The sequence below is a fragment of the Pristis pectinata genome, chromosome 6 (assembly GCF_009764475.1).
Source record: "Pristis pectinata isolate sPriPec2 chromosome 6, sPriPec2.1.pri, whole genome shotgun sequence".
NCBI lineage: Eukaryota > Metazoa > Chordata > Chondrichthyes > Rhinopristiformes > Pristidae > Pristis > Pristis pectinata.
Window position 1 is genome coordinate 84,572,593 of NC_067410.1, and position 18,027 is coordinate 84,590,619.

Below are 18,027 nucleotides of genomic sequence, written 5' to 3' on the forward strand. Positions count from 1 at the left end.
GATGGTCCTAATACAATTGCACTAACATCTTCAGCAAATGTGAATTGGAGTTGGACTGATATGCATCAGAAACTGACATGCATATAAGTGCTAGTTGAGCAGTGATTCTCTACCAGTTGACATATAATGAGAACACCAAAGATCGCATGCAATACCTCAAAAGTTACAAATTAGATGCTGTCATCAGCCAAGTTCCTGATAGTGGGTAGGCACTGCATATACCATTTGCTTCAGTCCTAACAAAAGTAAATGTAATTACATGCAAATTGAAAAGAATGTGCTAGCAATTAACTTCAGTGTTCAGAAATTCTATCAGTTCCTACTGGGAAGATTCTTTGTTCTCATTAGGGATCAAACTGTTATTGGTGATCCTAAAGCAGAAATTTTAACAATGGCATGTAAAATGAAACATGTTTGCTGTCATTTTCTACTCATGTGATTATATATCATTCAGTAAAGCAAAGTGTAATTGCTTATATTCTGTCCAGATTATTGCATAAATTCACTGATCAGGCTAATGAACACATGATTTTCATGCTACAAATGGATGATGTGGATTTTCTAATCATTACTAGGATGGTTCAGCAAATGCATTCCTAAAAAGCATATCCTTGAACACATTCAGAGAGCATATCCAAATAAAGATCTACGGCTAGTCTACAATAGAAGGCATGAATTGTCAACTGACCAAAGTTGTTTGAAATGGGGACATCGAGTAAATAAACTAAATGTTCTCAGAAAAATGAAGTTTAGAGGAGTTACATAGAGTACACTGACATTGTCAATATGAAAGCCATTGCCATGAGCTCTGTGTATTGATCAAATATGGATCAGGCTTTGGAAGAAGTAGTCTCAATGTGTCAAGTTAGCCAGCAATGCAGAATAATACCACACAAGACACTACCATAACTGACTTGGCCATTCCAATGGCCAATCCACTTTAACTTTCATCAGAAAAGAAATAACATTCTTATTGATGCACATCTTGGATCAAAGTCAGACATTTATTTACTTCTATGATAGCAGAGCATAGTATTGAGTTAGCTCGTTATTCCTCTTTTGTACTATTTATTTATTTTTGTAACATAGTAATTTTTATGCCTTGCACTGTACTACTGCCACAGAACAACAAATTTTACGACATATGTCAGTGATAATAAAACTGATTCTAGTACTATTGTTTGAGAGATCAATTTTAATCAGTATACTATAAACCATTGCCTATTCTATTTCAAATAGTGCCATGGAATCTTTCAGTCTGTAATGGGCTCAGTTAAATGTCTCAACTCATATTCCTTAACAAAGCTACTTCTTTAATGCTGCACGAAGGGCACATCTTAATTATCTGTTCTTGTGGTAGGGATTGAGCCTACAAACCAATTCTGAGACAAATACCACTATACAACCAAGCCAGAAACTGTGACTTGTGTACAGTCTGCCCATAGTTATGGCCCAATCTGACTCAAACAAAATTAGACAATATTCTCTCTTCCAGATTTAGATTATATTTGTACTCTAATTCTTGCATTGTTACAAAATGAAACTACTCTGTACTAAATTCACAGTAATTAAACTTACCTTTAAGTGTTACATTTCAAATTATCTGGCTTTGGTCTCTGAGACTCAACTCATGAGATGTCTTCTTTGGATTGGCCTTTTAAATTGGCAATCACATTAATCTCACTTGGCCCCTAACTATTCCATCACATTGAGAATGCTTTTTGTTCAATTTGGCTCAGTGTTAGCACCTGACCGCTGGGTGTGATCCTGGTGATGCCAATTCCAAACTGCTGACGCAGCCAAGATTAATTAGAAACTCTATTGACACCATTATACCAGCTATTGAGTTGCACTGTATCAACCGATTAGTTAGAAGTGATGATGAATTTGCAACAGAATATACCATAGTCAGCACACAACCAACAGCAGCATACATTTAAAAAGTCTACTTAAAAGGGAGTCTGCAGCAACAGATCTAATGGTTGAAGTAGGGTCATTTCCCACCACTTTGAAAGATTTCGAAAGGAAAATGCGGTGAGTGAAAGAGAACCACCTCCAAATCATACCTGTAAAATGTTTCCCGTTTCCCGCAGCTCCGAGCTGCAGACATGATTGAGGAATAAATTATCCAATCAACTCCGTCCTGACGAGGAAAGGCGGGGTTACTAGACGTCGCCGAATTTAACAGCTGCAACTCCCGCCTACAAGTCCGAATGTGCGGCATCATTCGGCGGCCTCAAAGCAGCGGCCCATATTTTATTGGCTAACGCGCTTGTCAATCTAGGTGCGGCCGTCGCTTCACCTCCCTATTGGATGAGGTTGGGTTGATCGCGATGAGCGGAACGTTGCTGTGGCGATAATCAGCTTGTTGTTCGTTTTTTTAGAAACATATTGACATTACAGTTTAATATCGTTTAATCCTTTTTGTTCCGATTTGTCGGAGGAAGATCGGAAGAACTGCAATGTCTTCGAAGGAAGACAGGGCCAAAGAGATCCTGAAGGGCTTTAAGCTGTATCCTTTACTGTGTGAATATTTCACTCCATGCAGTGGCGGTTCCCATGGTAAGTGCGGCCATGGAGACAGGCCCGGGCCTGCTGAAGGTGTGTGCAGTTAAAACGATCCAACCGTCCGACTGGCATCGTGGATAAAGAGCTGAAGGTGACTCCACAGGATAGGGCCGAGGAGCCTGTACCCAAATCCACCACCCCCGCCCCCATGCTTGAAGCAGAGGGATTTAGGGCAATGGCAGCGTCGTCGTGTTAAATTTGGACGAATCACCTTTGGGACAAAAAAAAATGCTTAAAGCTTAGCTAAAGGCGCAAATATAAATATATTTGTGACAAATCATCTGAATGGCAGGGCTGCCAAGAATTATGAATGTATTTCTCCCACTGTTGTTATGATTTGATGGGCTTAATTTAGGTCTCGTTTTACTTTTTGTTTTAATTGCCATTTCAGAGCTATCAGAATCAGATTTATTATCACTGACTGACGTGGCGTGAAATTTGTTGTTTTGCGGCAATGTTATGTTTTATGTGAGGTGTGACATTTGAGATTAGATTGTAAACTAACTGCATTCAAAGAATACATTTTTAAACTAAAATGAATATCACAATAGGTTAAATTTACTGTTTTAAATCAGGGAACGAGATATTGGTGTAAATAGTCTGGTTGTAAATTTAAATGAAATTTTTAATAAATTAAACTGAAGGATATAAGCAACTAGGGGGCAAGTTATAAAGTGGAACCACAAAGGTGATAATCTCTGGATTACTGCCTGAGTCTTGTGCAAATTGTCATAGGGTAAGTAAGACCAGAGAACTCGATTTGTGACTCCAGGATTAGTGTGGGGTTAATGTTTCAATTAATGGGGCACTGACGCCAGTATAAGGGAACGTGGGAGCTGTTACATAGGGATGGGCTTCACTTGAATTGGGCTGGTACCAGTGTTCCAGTACATTGACTGACCTGTTGTGTAGATGAGGCTTTACACTTAATAGTGTGTTTAGAGGGAAGTTTGGAAAGTTGAAAAAGACAGGATAAGATGTTGGTACAGTATAGCAAAATGGGTTATGATAATCAGAGTCTGCAAGGGAGGGACAGTACAGATAAACATGAGTAGATCCTGTTGGAGTCAGAGCAGGGAAGAATGGTAATAAGACAAAATTGAAAGTTGTTTCATTGAATGTAGCATTTGTGACAAAATAAGTTAATTAATAAGCACAATAGACTTTAACGGATATGGTTTGATAGCTGTTAGAAAGATGTGGTTGCAAAGTGATCAGCTTTGGGAATTAATTACTCCAGAATGTTTACCTCTCAGAAGTGATGGGCAACATAGCGAATGAGGCAGAGTTGCTCTGACATTACAGGATGGGATAAAGGCAGTAAGTAGAGAGGAAGGTTCTTAAATTAGATAATCAAGAAGTGGGTGGAGCTAAGAAACAGAATGGACAGAAAATATTTATTTATAGTCCTGTAATCAGTAACAGTAGTGCAGGATGTAGTATAAATCAGAGGAGTATGTAACAAAGATCATAAGATGTCACGGGGAACATTAAACTACATCGACAGGGCAAACCAAATGAATAGTAATAGTGTGGACAATGAATTTGTGGTGTATATAAGAGAGAGTTTTCTAGATCAGTATGTTGTGGAGTCAGCCAGGGAAGAGGCTATTTTAGGTCTGGTATTGTATAAAGTGAAATAGTTAGTTGATAATCTGGTATTTAAGGAGCCTTTAGGGAATAATGATCATAATATAGAACTTAATGTAAAGACTGAAGGTGATTTAGTTCAGTCTGAAACTAGGACCTGAAATCTCAGTGAAGCAGACTGAAGGTGCGGAATGGCACAGGTATGGTGGGAAGCTACATTCTAAAACTAGGAGTTACTGTTTAAAAATAAGGGGTAACCCATTTAGACTGAGATGTGATTTTTTTTTCTCTCTGAGGGTTGAGTCTTTGGAGCTCTCCCTCAAAGGATGATGGATATTCCAAAGTATTCAAATATTTTTAAATTAGAGGTGGATAAATTCTTGAAAAGCAAGGGGATGAAACATTACATCAGGTGGATGGAAATTCAGAGCTGAGGTTACTTCAGATCAGCTAAGATCTTATTAACTGGCAGAGCAGGCTCAAGGGGCCAAGTTGCTAACTCATGCTCGTGATTCTTATGTCCATTAAAAGGTATGATAATAAACAAGCAGTAACTAAAATTTAAATGATTAATACACTGTTGACAAATAATACGCATCACTTTTGAAGGCAAAAAATGCCCATTGAGAATAATGGTCCAACTCTCAAGAGAAACTAAAGACAGTATTAGATCAAAGGAAAAGGTGTTTAATGCTGCCAAAGAAGCAGTATGCTTGAGGAAAATTTCAAAATTCAACAAAGATGGACCTAGATATTGATAAGTAAAGGAAAAATAAAATGGAAAAGTATTCTTGCAAGAAATGTAAAAACAGACTCTAAGAGCTTCCATAACAGTAAAAGGGAAAGAGTAGCCAAAGTTAATGGGCATTCCTTACAGAACGAGACAGAAGAAATTGCCTCAGGAATAAGGAAATGGCAGTGAAGTTAAATATTTTTTGTCTGTCTTCCTGGAAGAAGATGTAAAAAAAACTTGCCAGAAAAAGTGGTGAATTACAGGTGTTTGAGGAATTGGCATTAGTAAAAAATTAATAATAAAAATCATGTTCTTAAGCACATAAGACTGATATATGATAATTCCTAGGCTCTAATGACCTGTTTCTTGGAATTTTGAAGGAGGCAGCTCTGGAGATGGTGGATGCACCAGTTGTCATCTTCAAAAATTCCATAAACTCTCAAATGGTTTTCACAAACTAGAAGCTGGCAGATGTACCAGTATTTAAGAAAGGAGAGTGAGAGAAAACGGAGAACTACAGACCTATTAGTCTGTCATTGGTGGCAGGGAAATGCTGGAATTTATTACTCAGGAAGAAATACCTAGACACTTAAAATAATAATAACAGTATTGTTAAGGAAAAGGGAAATCATGGTAGACAGATCTGTTGGAGTTTTTTGAGATTGTAAGTAGAAGAATAGATTCAGGTGAACCAGTTGATGTAGTATATTTGGATTTTCAGAAGGCATTTGAGAATGTGCCACAAGAGATTATTAAACAAACCAGAGTTCATTATTCTGTGAATAATATACTGGTGTGGATTGAAGACAGGGAATAGGAATAAACGCGTCATTTTTGGTTTGAGAGGCTTTCACTAGTGGGGTACGTCAGGAATCGGTGTTGGGGCCCCAGCTGTTCCTAATCTATACCAGTGATTTGGATGAAGTGGCCTTGTGTAATATATCGAAGTTTGCTGATGATACAAAGCTGGGTGGCAGAGAGGCTTCAAGGGAATATAGACAGGTTAATTGATTGGACAAGGGCAATGCAGACGGAATATAATTTAGAAGAGTGTGAAGTGAAACTCTTTAGTAGGAAAAATTTATAATGCAGAGTAATCTTGAAATGGTAAAAGACTGAAAGTTGTGTTCAGAGGGATCTGGGTGTCCATGTACACAATCAAAAAGTTAACATTCAAGTTCAGCAAGAAACTAGGAAGGCAAACTATATGTTGGCCTTTTCTTGCAAGAGGATCTGAGCACAAAAATGGATATGTTTTACTCCACTTATATAGTGCTATGGTACGACTGCATCTGGAATATTGTGTACAGGTCTGGTATTCCTATCTAAGGAAGGATATACTAGTGATAGAGGAAGTGCAGCGTAGGTTCACGATATTGATTTTTAGGATAGTGGATTTGTCATATGAAAAGAGATTACATAGATTGGACCCATTCTCTTCAGTTTAGAAGAATAAAATGTGCAAAATTCTTACAGGGCTTGACAAGGTAGATATGGAGTTGATATTGGTATTAGTTTATTATTGTCACTTGTGCTAAGGTACAGTGAAAAACGTCTTACATACCGTTTGTACAGATCAATTCATTACATAGTTCATTGAGATAGTACAGGGTAAAAACAACAGAATACAGAGTAAAGTGTCACAGATACTTAGTGACATAGAATTTAAGTTTAAAAGAGTAGAATGATTATAGTAAAAGTAGTAAGTAGATCTGCAGAGAGCAGCTTGCAATGAGTCGCCATGCTCCAGTGCCATATTGCCACTTGCTGTGATGTCTAGAATCAGGGTTCATAGGCTCATGATGATTGGGGGTGGGGCATTTCAGAAGAGGGATTACAGGATATTTTTCATAGTCATAGTCGAGTTTATTGTCATATGCACGAGTACATCTATGCACAGGTGTAATGAAAAACTAACTTGCAGCAGTATCACAGGCACATAGCATCATATAAGCAGCATTCACAAGAAAAACATAGATTAAACATAAATTATACACATAATTTAAACAATGTTTGGATTTATCTACGCACGAGTGGCTGAGTACTTTCAAGTCAGAGATCGATGCATTTTTAGATAGTAAGGGAAGTGAGAAATATAGGGTTACTGCAGAAAACTGCTGATGAAGTAAAAGATCAGCCGTAATATTAAATAATGGTCGAGTTGGCATCAAGGGCTGAATGGCTTACACATGCTTCTGTTTATTTTGTTCTCGTACAAATAGAGCATGTTATATTTTTTCTCTAATCAAATTGTTAGAATAATTCAATCCAAAATTAAGTCAGAAAGAGAAATAAAGATGAAATTAAAAACATTGAATTCTTTCTGTTACTTTTATAATCTCCAGCGATAAACAAAATTCACACATAAAATTTAATTTTTAGTGCCAATTACCTTATTTGGCAACAATTAAGACATCACAACATTAAAAAATTACCAACATCAGAATCAGATTTACTATCACTGACATGATGTAAAATTTGTTGTTTTGCAGCAGCAGTACAGTGCAAGACATAAAATTACAAAAATAAAAAAAGTACAAAAAAAGGAAAAACGAGGTAGTGTTTATGGATTCAGGGATTGTTTAGAAATATGATGGCAGAGGGGAAGAAGCTGTTTCCGAATCGTTGAGTGTGGGTCTTCAGGCTCCTGCACCACCTTCCGGATGTTATGGACACTTGGGAATGGATGAATGCATTTCTTTCCTGACTAGTTTAATGACTTTCTTTTACGCAAGTACGACAATTTCATTGTCTTCCCTGTTGTTCAGTGATATGTCTCTCAATGATGCCATATTGATTACAAAAAATTAAGAAAGGGAGTAACAAAGGAAAGAAATACAGAACAGGAGAAAAGACCAATATAAAAGCAAGTAGAGTTGTACAGCATGGAAACAGGCCCTTTGGCCCAACCAGGTTGCCTACCTGAACTAATCCCATTTACCTGTGTTTGGCCCATATCCCTCTAAAATAAAAGAAAAAAGAATCAATTTGTAGGTACGTGAGCAGAAAAACTGTAATAAGAGTAGAAGAGCAGCTGGTCAGACACCAAAGAGAAATTTCCTCATGAAACAGAGGCTATGGTTGAATTACAAAGTGAATATTTATATCAGTCTTCACCAAGAAAGAAGAAATGGCTGGAGTCTCAGATACAGGAGATGTAATTGAAATTCTGTGGGCTGAAAGGTCTTCTGGTCCAGATGGGGTGCTTGTGAGGTTGCTGAGGGAAACAAAGGAGGATCCTGCAGAGGCCTTGACCATAATTATCCAAATGTTCAGTATTGGTGCCAGAGGACTAGAATATTGCATATCTTACACCCTTCTTTACAAAAGGGTGTGGAAATAATCCTAGAAAGAACAGATCAATTACTTTAATCTGGATGAAGGGGCAAGTTTGAGAAGCAATAATCTGCGACAGGATTTGTAGTCAGAATCAGGTTTATTATTACTGACTTGTATGTGAAATTTGTAGTTTTGCGGCAGCAGTACAGTGCAAAGACATAAAATTACTATAAATTACGAAATAAATAAAGCAAAAAAAAAGGAATAATGAAGTAGCATTCATGGGTTCATGGACCATTCAGAAATCTGATGGCAGAGGGGAAGAAGCTGTTCCTAAATCATTGAGTGTGGGTCTTCAGGCTGCTGTACCTCCTCCCCAATGGTAGTAATGAAGAAAGGGCATGTCACAGATGGTGAGGGCCCTTACTGATGGATGCTGCCTTCTTGAGACACCACCTCTTGAAGATGTTCTCAATGGTGGGGAGGGTTGTGCCCGTGATGGAGCTACAACCCTCTGGAGCCTCTTGCGATCCTGTGCATTGGAGCCTCATACCAGGCTGTGATGCAACCAGTCAGAATGCTCTCTGCCGTACATCTATAGAAACTTGCAAGAGTCTTTGGTGACATACCAAATCTCCTCAAACTCCTAATGAAGTAGAACCATTGGCGTGCCTTCTTCATGATTGCATCAATGTGTTGGGACCCAGGATAGATCCTCTGAGACGTTGATGCCCAGGAACTTGAAGCTGCTTGCCCTTTCCCACCGCTGACCCCTCAATGAGGACTGGTGTGTGTTCTCCTGACTTCCCCTTTCAGAAGTCCACAATCAATTCCTTGGTCTTGCTAATGTTGAGTGCGAGGTTGTTGTTGCGACACCACTCAAGCAGCCGATTTACCTCACTCCTGTACGACGCCTCATTGCCATCTGAGTCAGATTGATTAGTGAAAGCCATTACAAATATTTTAAAGGCAGATCGTGTCTGACTAACTTGATAGAGATTTTTGATGAAGTAAAAGAGGTCGATGTTGGAAACTCAGTTTATGCAGTTATATATGGACTTCCCAAAGGCATTTGATAAGTTTCCAAAAAATAGGCTTTAAGACTGAAGGCTGTGCAATAAAAGGGCTGTAGCAGAAGGATAGAAAATTGGCTAGGTTTGTTTTTCAGATCAGATGATAGTGTACAGGAGATTTCACTGGGGGTCAGTACCAGAACCACTTCTTAATGTTTATTAATAATTTGGAAGGGTCTTGGGGCAAAATTTTTAAATTTTCATATGACACAAAAATGGAAGCATGGTGAATTATGAGGAGGTATTAATAGGCTTCAAGGAGATATGGGCAGAATGGTGGAAAGAGATGATCGTGGCAGATAAAATTTAATGCTGAGAAATGTGGAAATGTTGCATTTTGTTTAGAAAAAATGAGAAGTTGCCATATAAACCACAGGCCATAATTATGTAAGGGCATGCATACAGATGGATCTGAGAGAATGTGTGCATAGTTCAGTGAAAGTTTAAGACAGGTTGTTAAAATGGTTAACAATTTACACAGAATCCTGATCTTTATAAAGAGACATTGAATATAAAAGCAAGGAAGTCATGATAAAGCTTTATAAAGCACTGGTTCGTTAACTATTAGTATTTTGCATCCAGTGTTAGATGCTATACTTTAGGAAAGATGTGCAAAGTGCAGAACCGATTTACCACAGTCATTCCAGGCATGAGGGAGATAGCCAGATAAAGTGGGGAAGTTGGGGTTGTTTCCCTAGGTCAGAAAAGGTTGTGAGGAGATCTGGTAGAGTTACATAAAATCATGAAAGATTTTCACCCCAGTGTATAGAGAGAAATTGTCCCATTGGCAGAAGGGTCAAAAACTAGGGAACATAGAATGAGGCTGTTTGGCTAAAGATGCAGAAATGACATAAGAAGAACCTGTTTTACACCACAAGTATTTAGATCTGGAATGCACTGCTGGGCTAGCAATGGGGGCAAATTCATGTGTAGCATTCAGAAGCGAGCTGGATAGGTACCTGAAAGGAAAGAATTTGCAAAGCTGTGGCGAGAGGGCAAGGTTGTGGGACTAATATAAACTTTATAATGTAGTGTTCATAAGCTGATTAGTGTTTCCCTGAGTTGTACTGTTTGGCAGCTGAGCCAGTATGGATTCAAAATAGCCAAGTAGCCTCTTTTCACATTGGAACCTTTCTGTAATTTTGTGAATTCTGAGTGAAGTAATTGTCTTAGTGATGTTTCTCAAGAACAATGCCTTCTTGGACAACAGCTTCCTGATTTTTGCATTTAACTCAAAATAAAAATGTGGTGTGATCTACATTTTAATACTGGTGAACACTGAGATTTTTACTTCAGAATCCAACTAATATAAATTGTCTCTCAGAATATAATGTTTGATACTTTCACAATAATTACTCTTCCAAGGATCTGCAATCTGATGTACAGCTTTCCATTTGCTGCAGTGTAATGCTATATAATTTATTAAAATGATACAAATAGAACAAGTAGCAGTTGTGGGCCTATGCTAATGAATCCAAGACACCTCTGCTAAATATTCTCAATTACACAGGATTGGAAAGTAACCACTATCTGATGAACAAAATCTAAAGGCAAAACATCGCAGATTCTGGAAATTTGATAAATCTTATTCCATTTAGATTTCAACACCTTTAGGAGAGTGAGAATCAAAAAAATAGAAAAAATGCAGAATGTTAATAAACAAAATGCATATATCAATCTGCACTCTCCAAAGAAAGTGACAATCTCTCTGTAAACAATTTTCTTTCATGTAAACTGCAGTATTGTTCGGGTTCTGATCTCCATTCACTGTTTCCACATAGCATTCTGCAATTCAAACCAGTGTTTTCTGATTCTTTAATTGCTGATTAAAAGTTATAGTGGTTGAATACCTTTGCTTCTTAATATGACAATGTGAATCCTAAATTAAGTTTTGTTTCTAAAATGTAAAGTAGCTGCTTTAAGTTTAACTTCGCGGACTTTTTGTGATTCAAAGCTATATATCAAATTTACAAATATTGTGCTTACAGAAAAGCAGAATTTTATTTATCTTCCATTACAGTAGCAGCATCAATAAAAATGAGACTTTTTTCCTGTAAATCTTAGATAAGCCTGTTTTACTGATGAGAGTTATTTTTAGTTTTGTGCTTTTGAAATATGTTTGTCTCCAGTTAGTATCCAGTCTCAGCCTAGGAAAACCTTGAAATAGATAAATATGGCTTCCTCATTGGAAGGAAGGGTGTCTAATATTAATGCCTGGAGCCAATGTGTTCGTCTAAATTTGGTAACGTTAGAAGCTGATTAATAATTATTTCCCTGTGTGGTACTGTTTGGCAGCTTAGCTATATTTTTCGTGAGTTATTTTTGGGAGAATGTAGTGGAAGTGTAGGAAGTGAGTGATGGTAGGACAGTCCAATAAATTATATTGCTAGGTACTCAGCAGCATTTGGCAAGATCTACCCTTGAGGAAATACTTTATTACAGTTTTTGTTAGTTTTACTTAATGTTTAAAATTGCAGGTAAGAACTAATTATGGTGAAAAGAAGACAAAAAAATTAAATCACAGATTGGATGAAGAATATAAATTAGGAAAAATAAATGAGAAGAAATGGTAACGAGAATATAATTTGAATGGGTATGTTAATCTAAAAATTTATGTAGCAGTCTTTCTCTTTATTAGTATTTTCTCATTGAAAGCAGTGTGTATGATTTCTGCTATTTGGAAATTTGGAATAGTTGTGCAACACATGGTGGGGGGGGGGGGCAATTTTGTAAGATAAGAACACTTAAATATTTGGACAACAACCAAACTCAATGGAATACTTCCAAAAACTTATACAAGTTTACCTTATTTGGCAGCCTCTCAGGATTGACTTATAACTTACTTCCATTCCAGTGTGTGGGTTCTGAGATGGCTGATGAGGCCATTGTGGGACCATCAAATTCTGCCGCATATGAAGCAGGAAGTGCTTGATGGGGTGGGTGAGTAGTATGCTTGTTCCATCACTTAACACTGTACTTCTGTGTGCTTTTAACAAATGAACTCTAGGTTCTTGGTGTCATCCTCCATGCTCTTTCTCCATTTTGAGTGAATCGTGGACCAGAGATTCTGTCAAGTCAGCTGGACTATTCTCCTTTCTCTTGCATTGTTTTCTTTGTCTACCTGGGGATCTCACTTTTGCCTGGTAAACCATGAGCAGTTTTGGTTGACAGCAGTCTGGAGTGAGATTAGATCTGTTGTGGACCCATTAGTTAAGATCATGGCTTGCATGCCATCATGCACCAGGCTTAAGATGGAGATGAATTTCTGTAGGCAAGCAAATTTGAGGAGAATGCTTCATGTTCTTCTCATTTAACAGATCAAAGGCTTTTTGTGAGGTTTAAAAAAGGGCATGAATAGTGTTTGATGTTTCTCTTAGCATTTCTCTTGGAACTGATGTTTGAAGATCTTATCCATAGTGACAGAATCCACATTGAAACTGGGAAGAAACAGTTGAGGAGGACCCTAGCGATGATTTTCCCAATGGTGGACCATAAGGATACCACTCTGTCGTTATCACAATTGAATTAGTTCTTCTTTCTTAAAGTCGATCATGATTACAGCAAATTTGAGGCTGCCTAGCATGTCCTGGGTCTTCCCAGACATGGAAGATGACGATATACATCTGTGACTATAGTTCCTCTGCTAAGTTTTAGAACTTCAGTAGTAGTACCATCTGCTGTCCAGATCTTGCTGCTTTCCATTGGACTTCTTGATGGTCAGGGATGGTGGCAAGGTGAACCCAATTGTTTACTCATTCAATAGAATTAAGTGTGGTGTCAAGGACAGAGTCATAGCTGAATTTTTTGGTGTGTTCCCTCCAGCAGGAACTGTTTGCCTCTATCTTGATAAGTTCACCTCTGTTTCTTGGTTCTCAGCAGGGTAGGAACTACCCAATTTTGTAGAACAAATGTGGACCGGCTAACTTTGATTGACTGATTATGATCAACTGTCTCCCTCCAGGACATGGGGTCATTATCACAGGAGCATCCTAGAAAGGCCTTAAAGGAAATATATTAGTCTATAACCTTGGATTGACCTTTGAGCTTTTTGCGTGAGACAATAGCATTAAAGAAAATAAAATCCAAGAAAACTTACGATATGGAAGGATATTCAGCCATAGAAAAGCAAGAAACTGCAGAAGCTGGAAATCTTAAATATAAGCTCATAATAGTGGAAACTACCACAGTTCTTCTGGTGAAGGTACTCCCACACTGTTGTTGGGGAGGGAGTACTGATTTGACCCACAGTGGATGATAGAACAGGAATATATTTCTAAGTCAGAATGTGTGCGACCTGGCAGGTGAGGAGGGGAGGCATTACCTGAAGATGCTGGTGTTCCGATACATCTTCTGCCCTTTTCCTTGGTGGTAGAAGTCACAGATTTGGAAGGCACTATTAGTAATTTGGATCAATAACCACAGTGCATTCTGGAGATGTCACACATTACTGGCATGATATGAAGTGGTAGTGGGATTGAATATTTGGGGTGCCTGATCCAGTGCTGATTCATGGGCTATTTTATCCTGAATGGCATTGAGATTGTGTGTTCATAGTCATAGAAACATATGGCATGGAAACAGGCTTTTGGCCCTCTGTGTTCTCACTGACCATCAAGTGGCTATCTACACTAATCCATTCTTTTTCTCTCACTTCCCTATCAATTCAACCCTGATTCTCCTGCCATCTACCAATGCTACTTAATCAACCTCATGGACTGCTGCAAATTCACAAGCAAACAGGTGTGCAAACTTGGCACAGGGTGCCCAGTCTCTGACCTGCTCTAGGAGCCACAGAATTTATGTGCCTGTTCCAGCTGAGTTTCTTGTGCAATCATCAGCAAACATCCCTGGTTCTAACCTTTTGATGGAAGGAAGGTTATTGATAAAGCAGCTGAAGATGTTTGTGCCTGGTGCACTGCCTTGAGGATCTCCTGCAATGATGTCCTTAGGCTGGGACATTAATCACCCACAACCATCTACTTTTGTGGAAAGTGTGACTTCAATCATTGGAGTATCTTCCCCTTGATACCCATTGATTTCAGTTTTATCAGTGTTCCTCAATGCTCTGTCCAGTGTTCCTTACTTTTTTTTGATATCGTGAGGAAAGAATTGAACCAGCTGGACTGTCTTCTGTGATGGTAGGGATCTTGGGAGGAAGCAGTTATGATTTGCACTTTTGGCTGGACATCATTGTGAATGCTTCATTGTTGTCCTTAACACCTGCATGCTGTGCCCTGCTGTCTTGGGGGTGCTTTTTCTCCCGTTAGTTGATTAATTGTCACCACCATTTGCGATAAATGTGTCTGAGCTGCAGAAGTTTGAACTGACCCTTTGCTTGTGGGATCATTCAACTCTTTCTATTGCACAATGTTCATGGTGAGATGTTTCCCCTAAGATCAGAGGCTATTATCTTAGAATAAGGGGCAGACCACTTAAGGAGAAATGAAGACAAATTTCTTCTGAAGGTTGAAAATCTTTGAAATTCTCTACTCTTGCGAGTTGAGAATGCTGAGTCATTAAAGTATTTTCAAGTTTGAGGTACATTTTTAGACTGCAGGAGAGTCAAAGGTTATAACAATTAGCTAGCAAAATGGAATTGAGGCCAATGATTGAATCAGACATGTTCTTCTTGAATAGTGGAATTGGCTTGTAGGGCTGTTTGGCCTCCTGCTTGTTACTTATGTTTTTAAGTCAGATTACCTGAAGCTTGCTGTGTACTTTGGCTGCTATATCTTGTCCATTTAAATGGTGCCCACACTTTAAGATATAACAAAGTTTCAACTTCTACCATCAGAGGCTTGTGTAGAAGTGAGAATTTAGTTATTCTACTGACAGCAAGCTGTATAATCTGATAGAGGCCTTCTGTTTCTGTAAGCGTAGCTTTCTTTGATACTCACACAATGAATGGAATTAATTCTACTTTGTGAAACCAAACGTGTGCAGAGTTTAGAATTGTTTGCTTTGATGTCCACCGTGATTTAAAAACGATTAAACTTTTGCTAAGTAGTACATCAGTGTGTGTGGGGGTGGGGAAGGCTGCACCTTTGACTTTGATGTGTCTGTCATCTGCATGTTCTCAAACTTCCAGATTTGAATTGAGTAAACTGCGGCAAATCTTTAACATTTGCATGTTTTCTTGCTCTAAGATAATGGTGTTTCCTAACTGCTCCTCTCTAAACCAAGTTAAACAACAAAACTTTGTGTGGCTGAAGGGAAATGGGAGTGGAGCTGGGTTATTTGGTTTCCTGGAGCAGGATATTCCTGTCTCGTAACTGTAAAAGTGTCTATGATGTTTCATTGTGGTTTATGGCAGTAGAGCATGTGTTGAGTCTGAACTGAAGCCACAACATCTGAGAAGATGTTTATTCTGTTCCAGCAAATCAAAACTGAACAGAGTTCCTAGTCTTGATTGTTTCAATAAAATTAATTTCAACTTTCATGTGGTGATAGTCTAGTCTGAGACTGGCAAGGATTTGAATATTTCCTTAAATTATACCGATGAGGTTATTCTGTTCCCAGTCTTGGTAACTGCACATTGTTTACTAATACTACTTTAGATTCCCCTGAAGTGGTTTATTTTATCTTTTTCCCTATCAAGGACATTTTTTCTTGTCCTTTCGTTTCTCCCCTCCCCATGGATCTGCCCACCTGCACCATCCCAAATCCCTACCCCAATCCTGCAGTACTCCTCTAGTTTCCTTCTCTCTTGCTGCAGTTCTAGACAACCTCTTGCCTCCCAAAGATCTTCACCGACTGAATGTTGGAATTATATGCTCTAGTATATAACTTTACTGTTGCCTTAATCTACTTTCACACTGACCATGAAAGTGGTAACCCTATCGACTCATGAGTGTCATCTACAATCACTAATCTTCACATTTCTCCCGAGAACCCTTCCTTGCAACATCCCTCTCCTGAGCTTTTCTCCTGAGAAGAATTCTCCCCAAAGTGTCTTACTTTCAAAATCTCAAATGTCTAGCCTTTTTGATGCTCTAAGTCCCCAATCAAATGCTTTTGCACTCTGGTCCCCCACCTGGTTTTACCCTCTCATTTCTGCTCCCTTGTCCAAGTAATACTGGCTTAAATGGTTTTGGTAAATAGGCAGTTTAACTAATTTTTTTTCAGATCTGACTAGAACTTCTGAAGCATTATCAGCTCTTGTTCATCTGTAATTTGTCACACTGCCTGATATTTGGTACCCAATCAGTTGATATTTGTTTCTGCTAAATATTAGGAATACCAAAGTTCCTGTCATTGGTCCCTGCTGCAAGCTATGTGCCCTGCTTTTTAAATGAAAATTGTTGTTGCTGTGCATTTTTGGTGTATTGTTAAGGCTTGTTGCTTCTTTAGCTATGCTATCTACCTGCTTAAAATTTTTGCTGGAGATGTTAGAAAAGTGCAGCGAAGAAGTGATTCAGCAGCTAATTTCAATCCCTCACAAATATTTAATTTTCAGATCTGCATGCAGTTTTTTTTTCTCAGGAGTGTTGCACAATTTAAAATGGACGCTAGATAATGAAGTTGTTGATTTGAAAGTCCAAGCCTGAAAGATGTGCCTATACTGCACATCACCCATCAACTTGCTTAGATTTCAGCCTTCCTCATTAAAATTTAGATGGTGTTGATGGAAGAGATGAAATCATATATTTTGCAGTGGTCTAGCCCAGGTTTTAAGGTAAAAGGTTGTGATTACAGAAGGTTCAGAGTGGAAGTAAAAGAGAACAGTAAATGTAAAAGGAAATCCAAAATAGGCAAGAGGAAAAGGGATGTTAGAGGACAAGTGGGGCTGATCAGAGGCTAAAACAGAAACTTTCTCATGGAGGCAGAGAGCACAGCTGAAGTACAAATGAGTACTTTTCTTCCTGGGTGAAGACTGATGCTAGATGCTGCTGGAGTCTCAACAAAGGAAGATGTAAGTAAGATTCTTTGCCCAGAGGAAGTACTAGAGAGTTACCTGCACTTAAACTGGAGACAGTCAGGGAGGAAGTTGCAGATGCTCTGGCCATGATTTGCCAAACACCTGTAGATCCAGAGAGTCATTGAGCCTTTTATTTGCATTGTGGTGCTTAAGGACTGGAAAATTGCACGTATTGCATCCTTATTCAAAAAAAAAAGGTTATAGAGGTGCACCAAGTGATTACAGATGAGTCAATTCAACCTCTGTGCTGGTGAAAGTTCCAGAAAGGAAGAGGGCAGGAGCCAGAATAAGAAGGGAGGGGGAGGAGCACAAGCTGGCAGGTGATAGGTGAGTCCAGGTGAGAGGAGGAAGGTAGGTGGATGGGGGAAGGGGGATGAAAGGGAGTGATGTAAGAAGTTGAGAAGTGAAAGAGGCAAAGGGCTGAAGAAAGAGGAATCTAGTAGGAGAGGACAGTAGACCATGAATAAAGAGAAAGAGGTGGGGAATAAGAGGGAGGTAGTGGGCAGGTCATGAGGGCGGGGGAGGGGAAGGAGAAGGGATGGGGGGGCCACAGGAATGAGGGAAAACAGAAGGTGGGGAGAAAGAGAGGGGTAAACAGAGGGGAGGGGTTCCTGGAAGTTGGAGAAATCAATGTTGATGCCATCAGGTTGGGGACTACCAAGGCAAAATATGAGGTGTTACTCCTCATAGATGCTGCAGAGAGAGGTTATTTTCCAGACTTGAGAGAACTGTATACTGTGTTCCCCCTTGAGTCAGCATTAAAACTGCTGTGCTTTTCGTCATATATTAATGATTTGGACTTTGATGTGAAGAGCACAGCTTCCAAGTTTGCAGATGGCACAAAACCTGGAGGCATTGTGGATTCC

General features: G+C 38.8%; 1 protein-coding gene and 1 long non-coding RNA gene across 4 annotated transcripts in view; one reads left to right on the forward strand and one right to left on the reverse strand.

The window, feature by feature from the left end:
- LOC127571487 (uncharacterized) overlaps positions 1 to 2,186 on the reverse strand; it is a 45,087-nt gene extending 42,901 nt beyond the window's left edge. For 2 of the 3 annotated variants that reach the window (XR_007956481.1, XR_007956480.1), the window contains exon 1: positions 2,067 to 2,186. This is a non-coding gene — a long non-coding RNA (uncharacterized LOC127571487). Of the gene's footprint in view, positions 1 to 1,578; positions 1,694 to 2,066 lie in introns of those variants that run through there. The other variant, XR_007956482.1, reaches the window with a different exon arrangement.
- Positions 2,187 to 2,287: 101 nt separating this feature from the next.
- Positions 2,288 to 18,027, forward strand: part of pde6d (phosphodiesterase 6D, cGMP-specific, rod, delta) — a 43,825-nt gene continuing 28,085 nt past the window's right edge. The window contains exon 1 of the mRNA XM_052017890.1: positions 2,288 to 2,512. Within this exon, the coding sequence (XP_051873850.1) occupies positions 2,463 to 2,512 (50 nt within the window). The 5' untranslated portion in view covers positions 2,288 to 2,462. The remainder of the gene's footprint in view (positions 2,513 to 18,027) is intronic.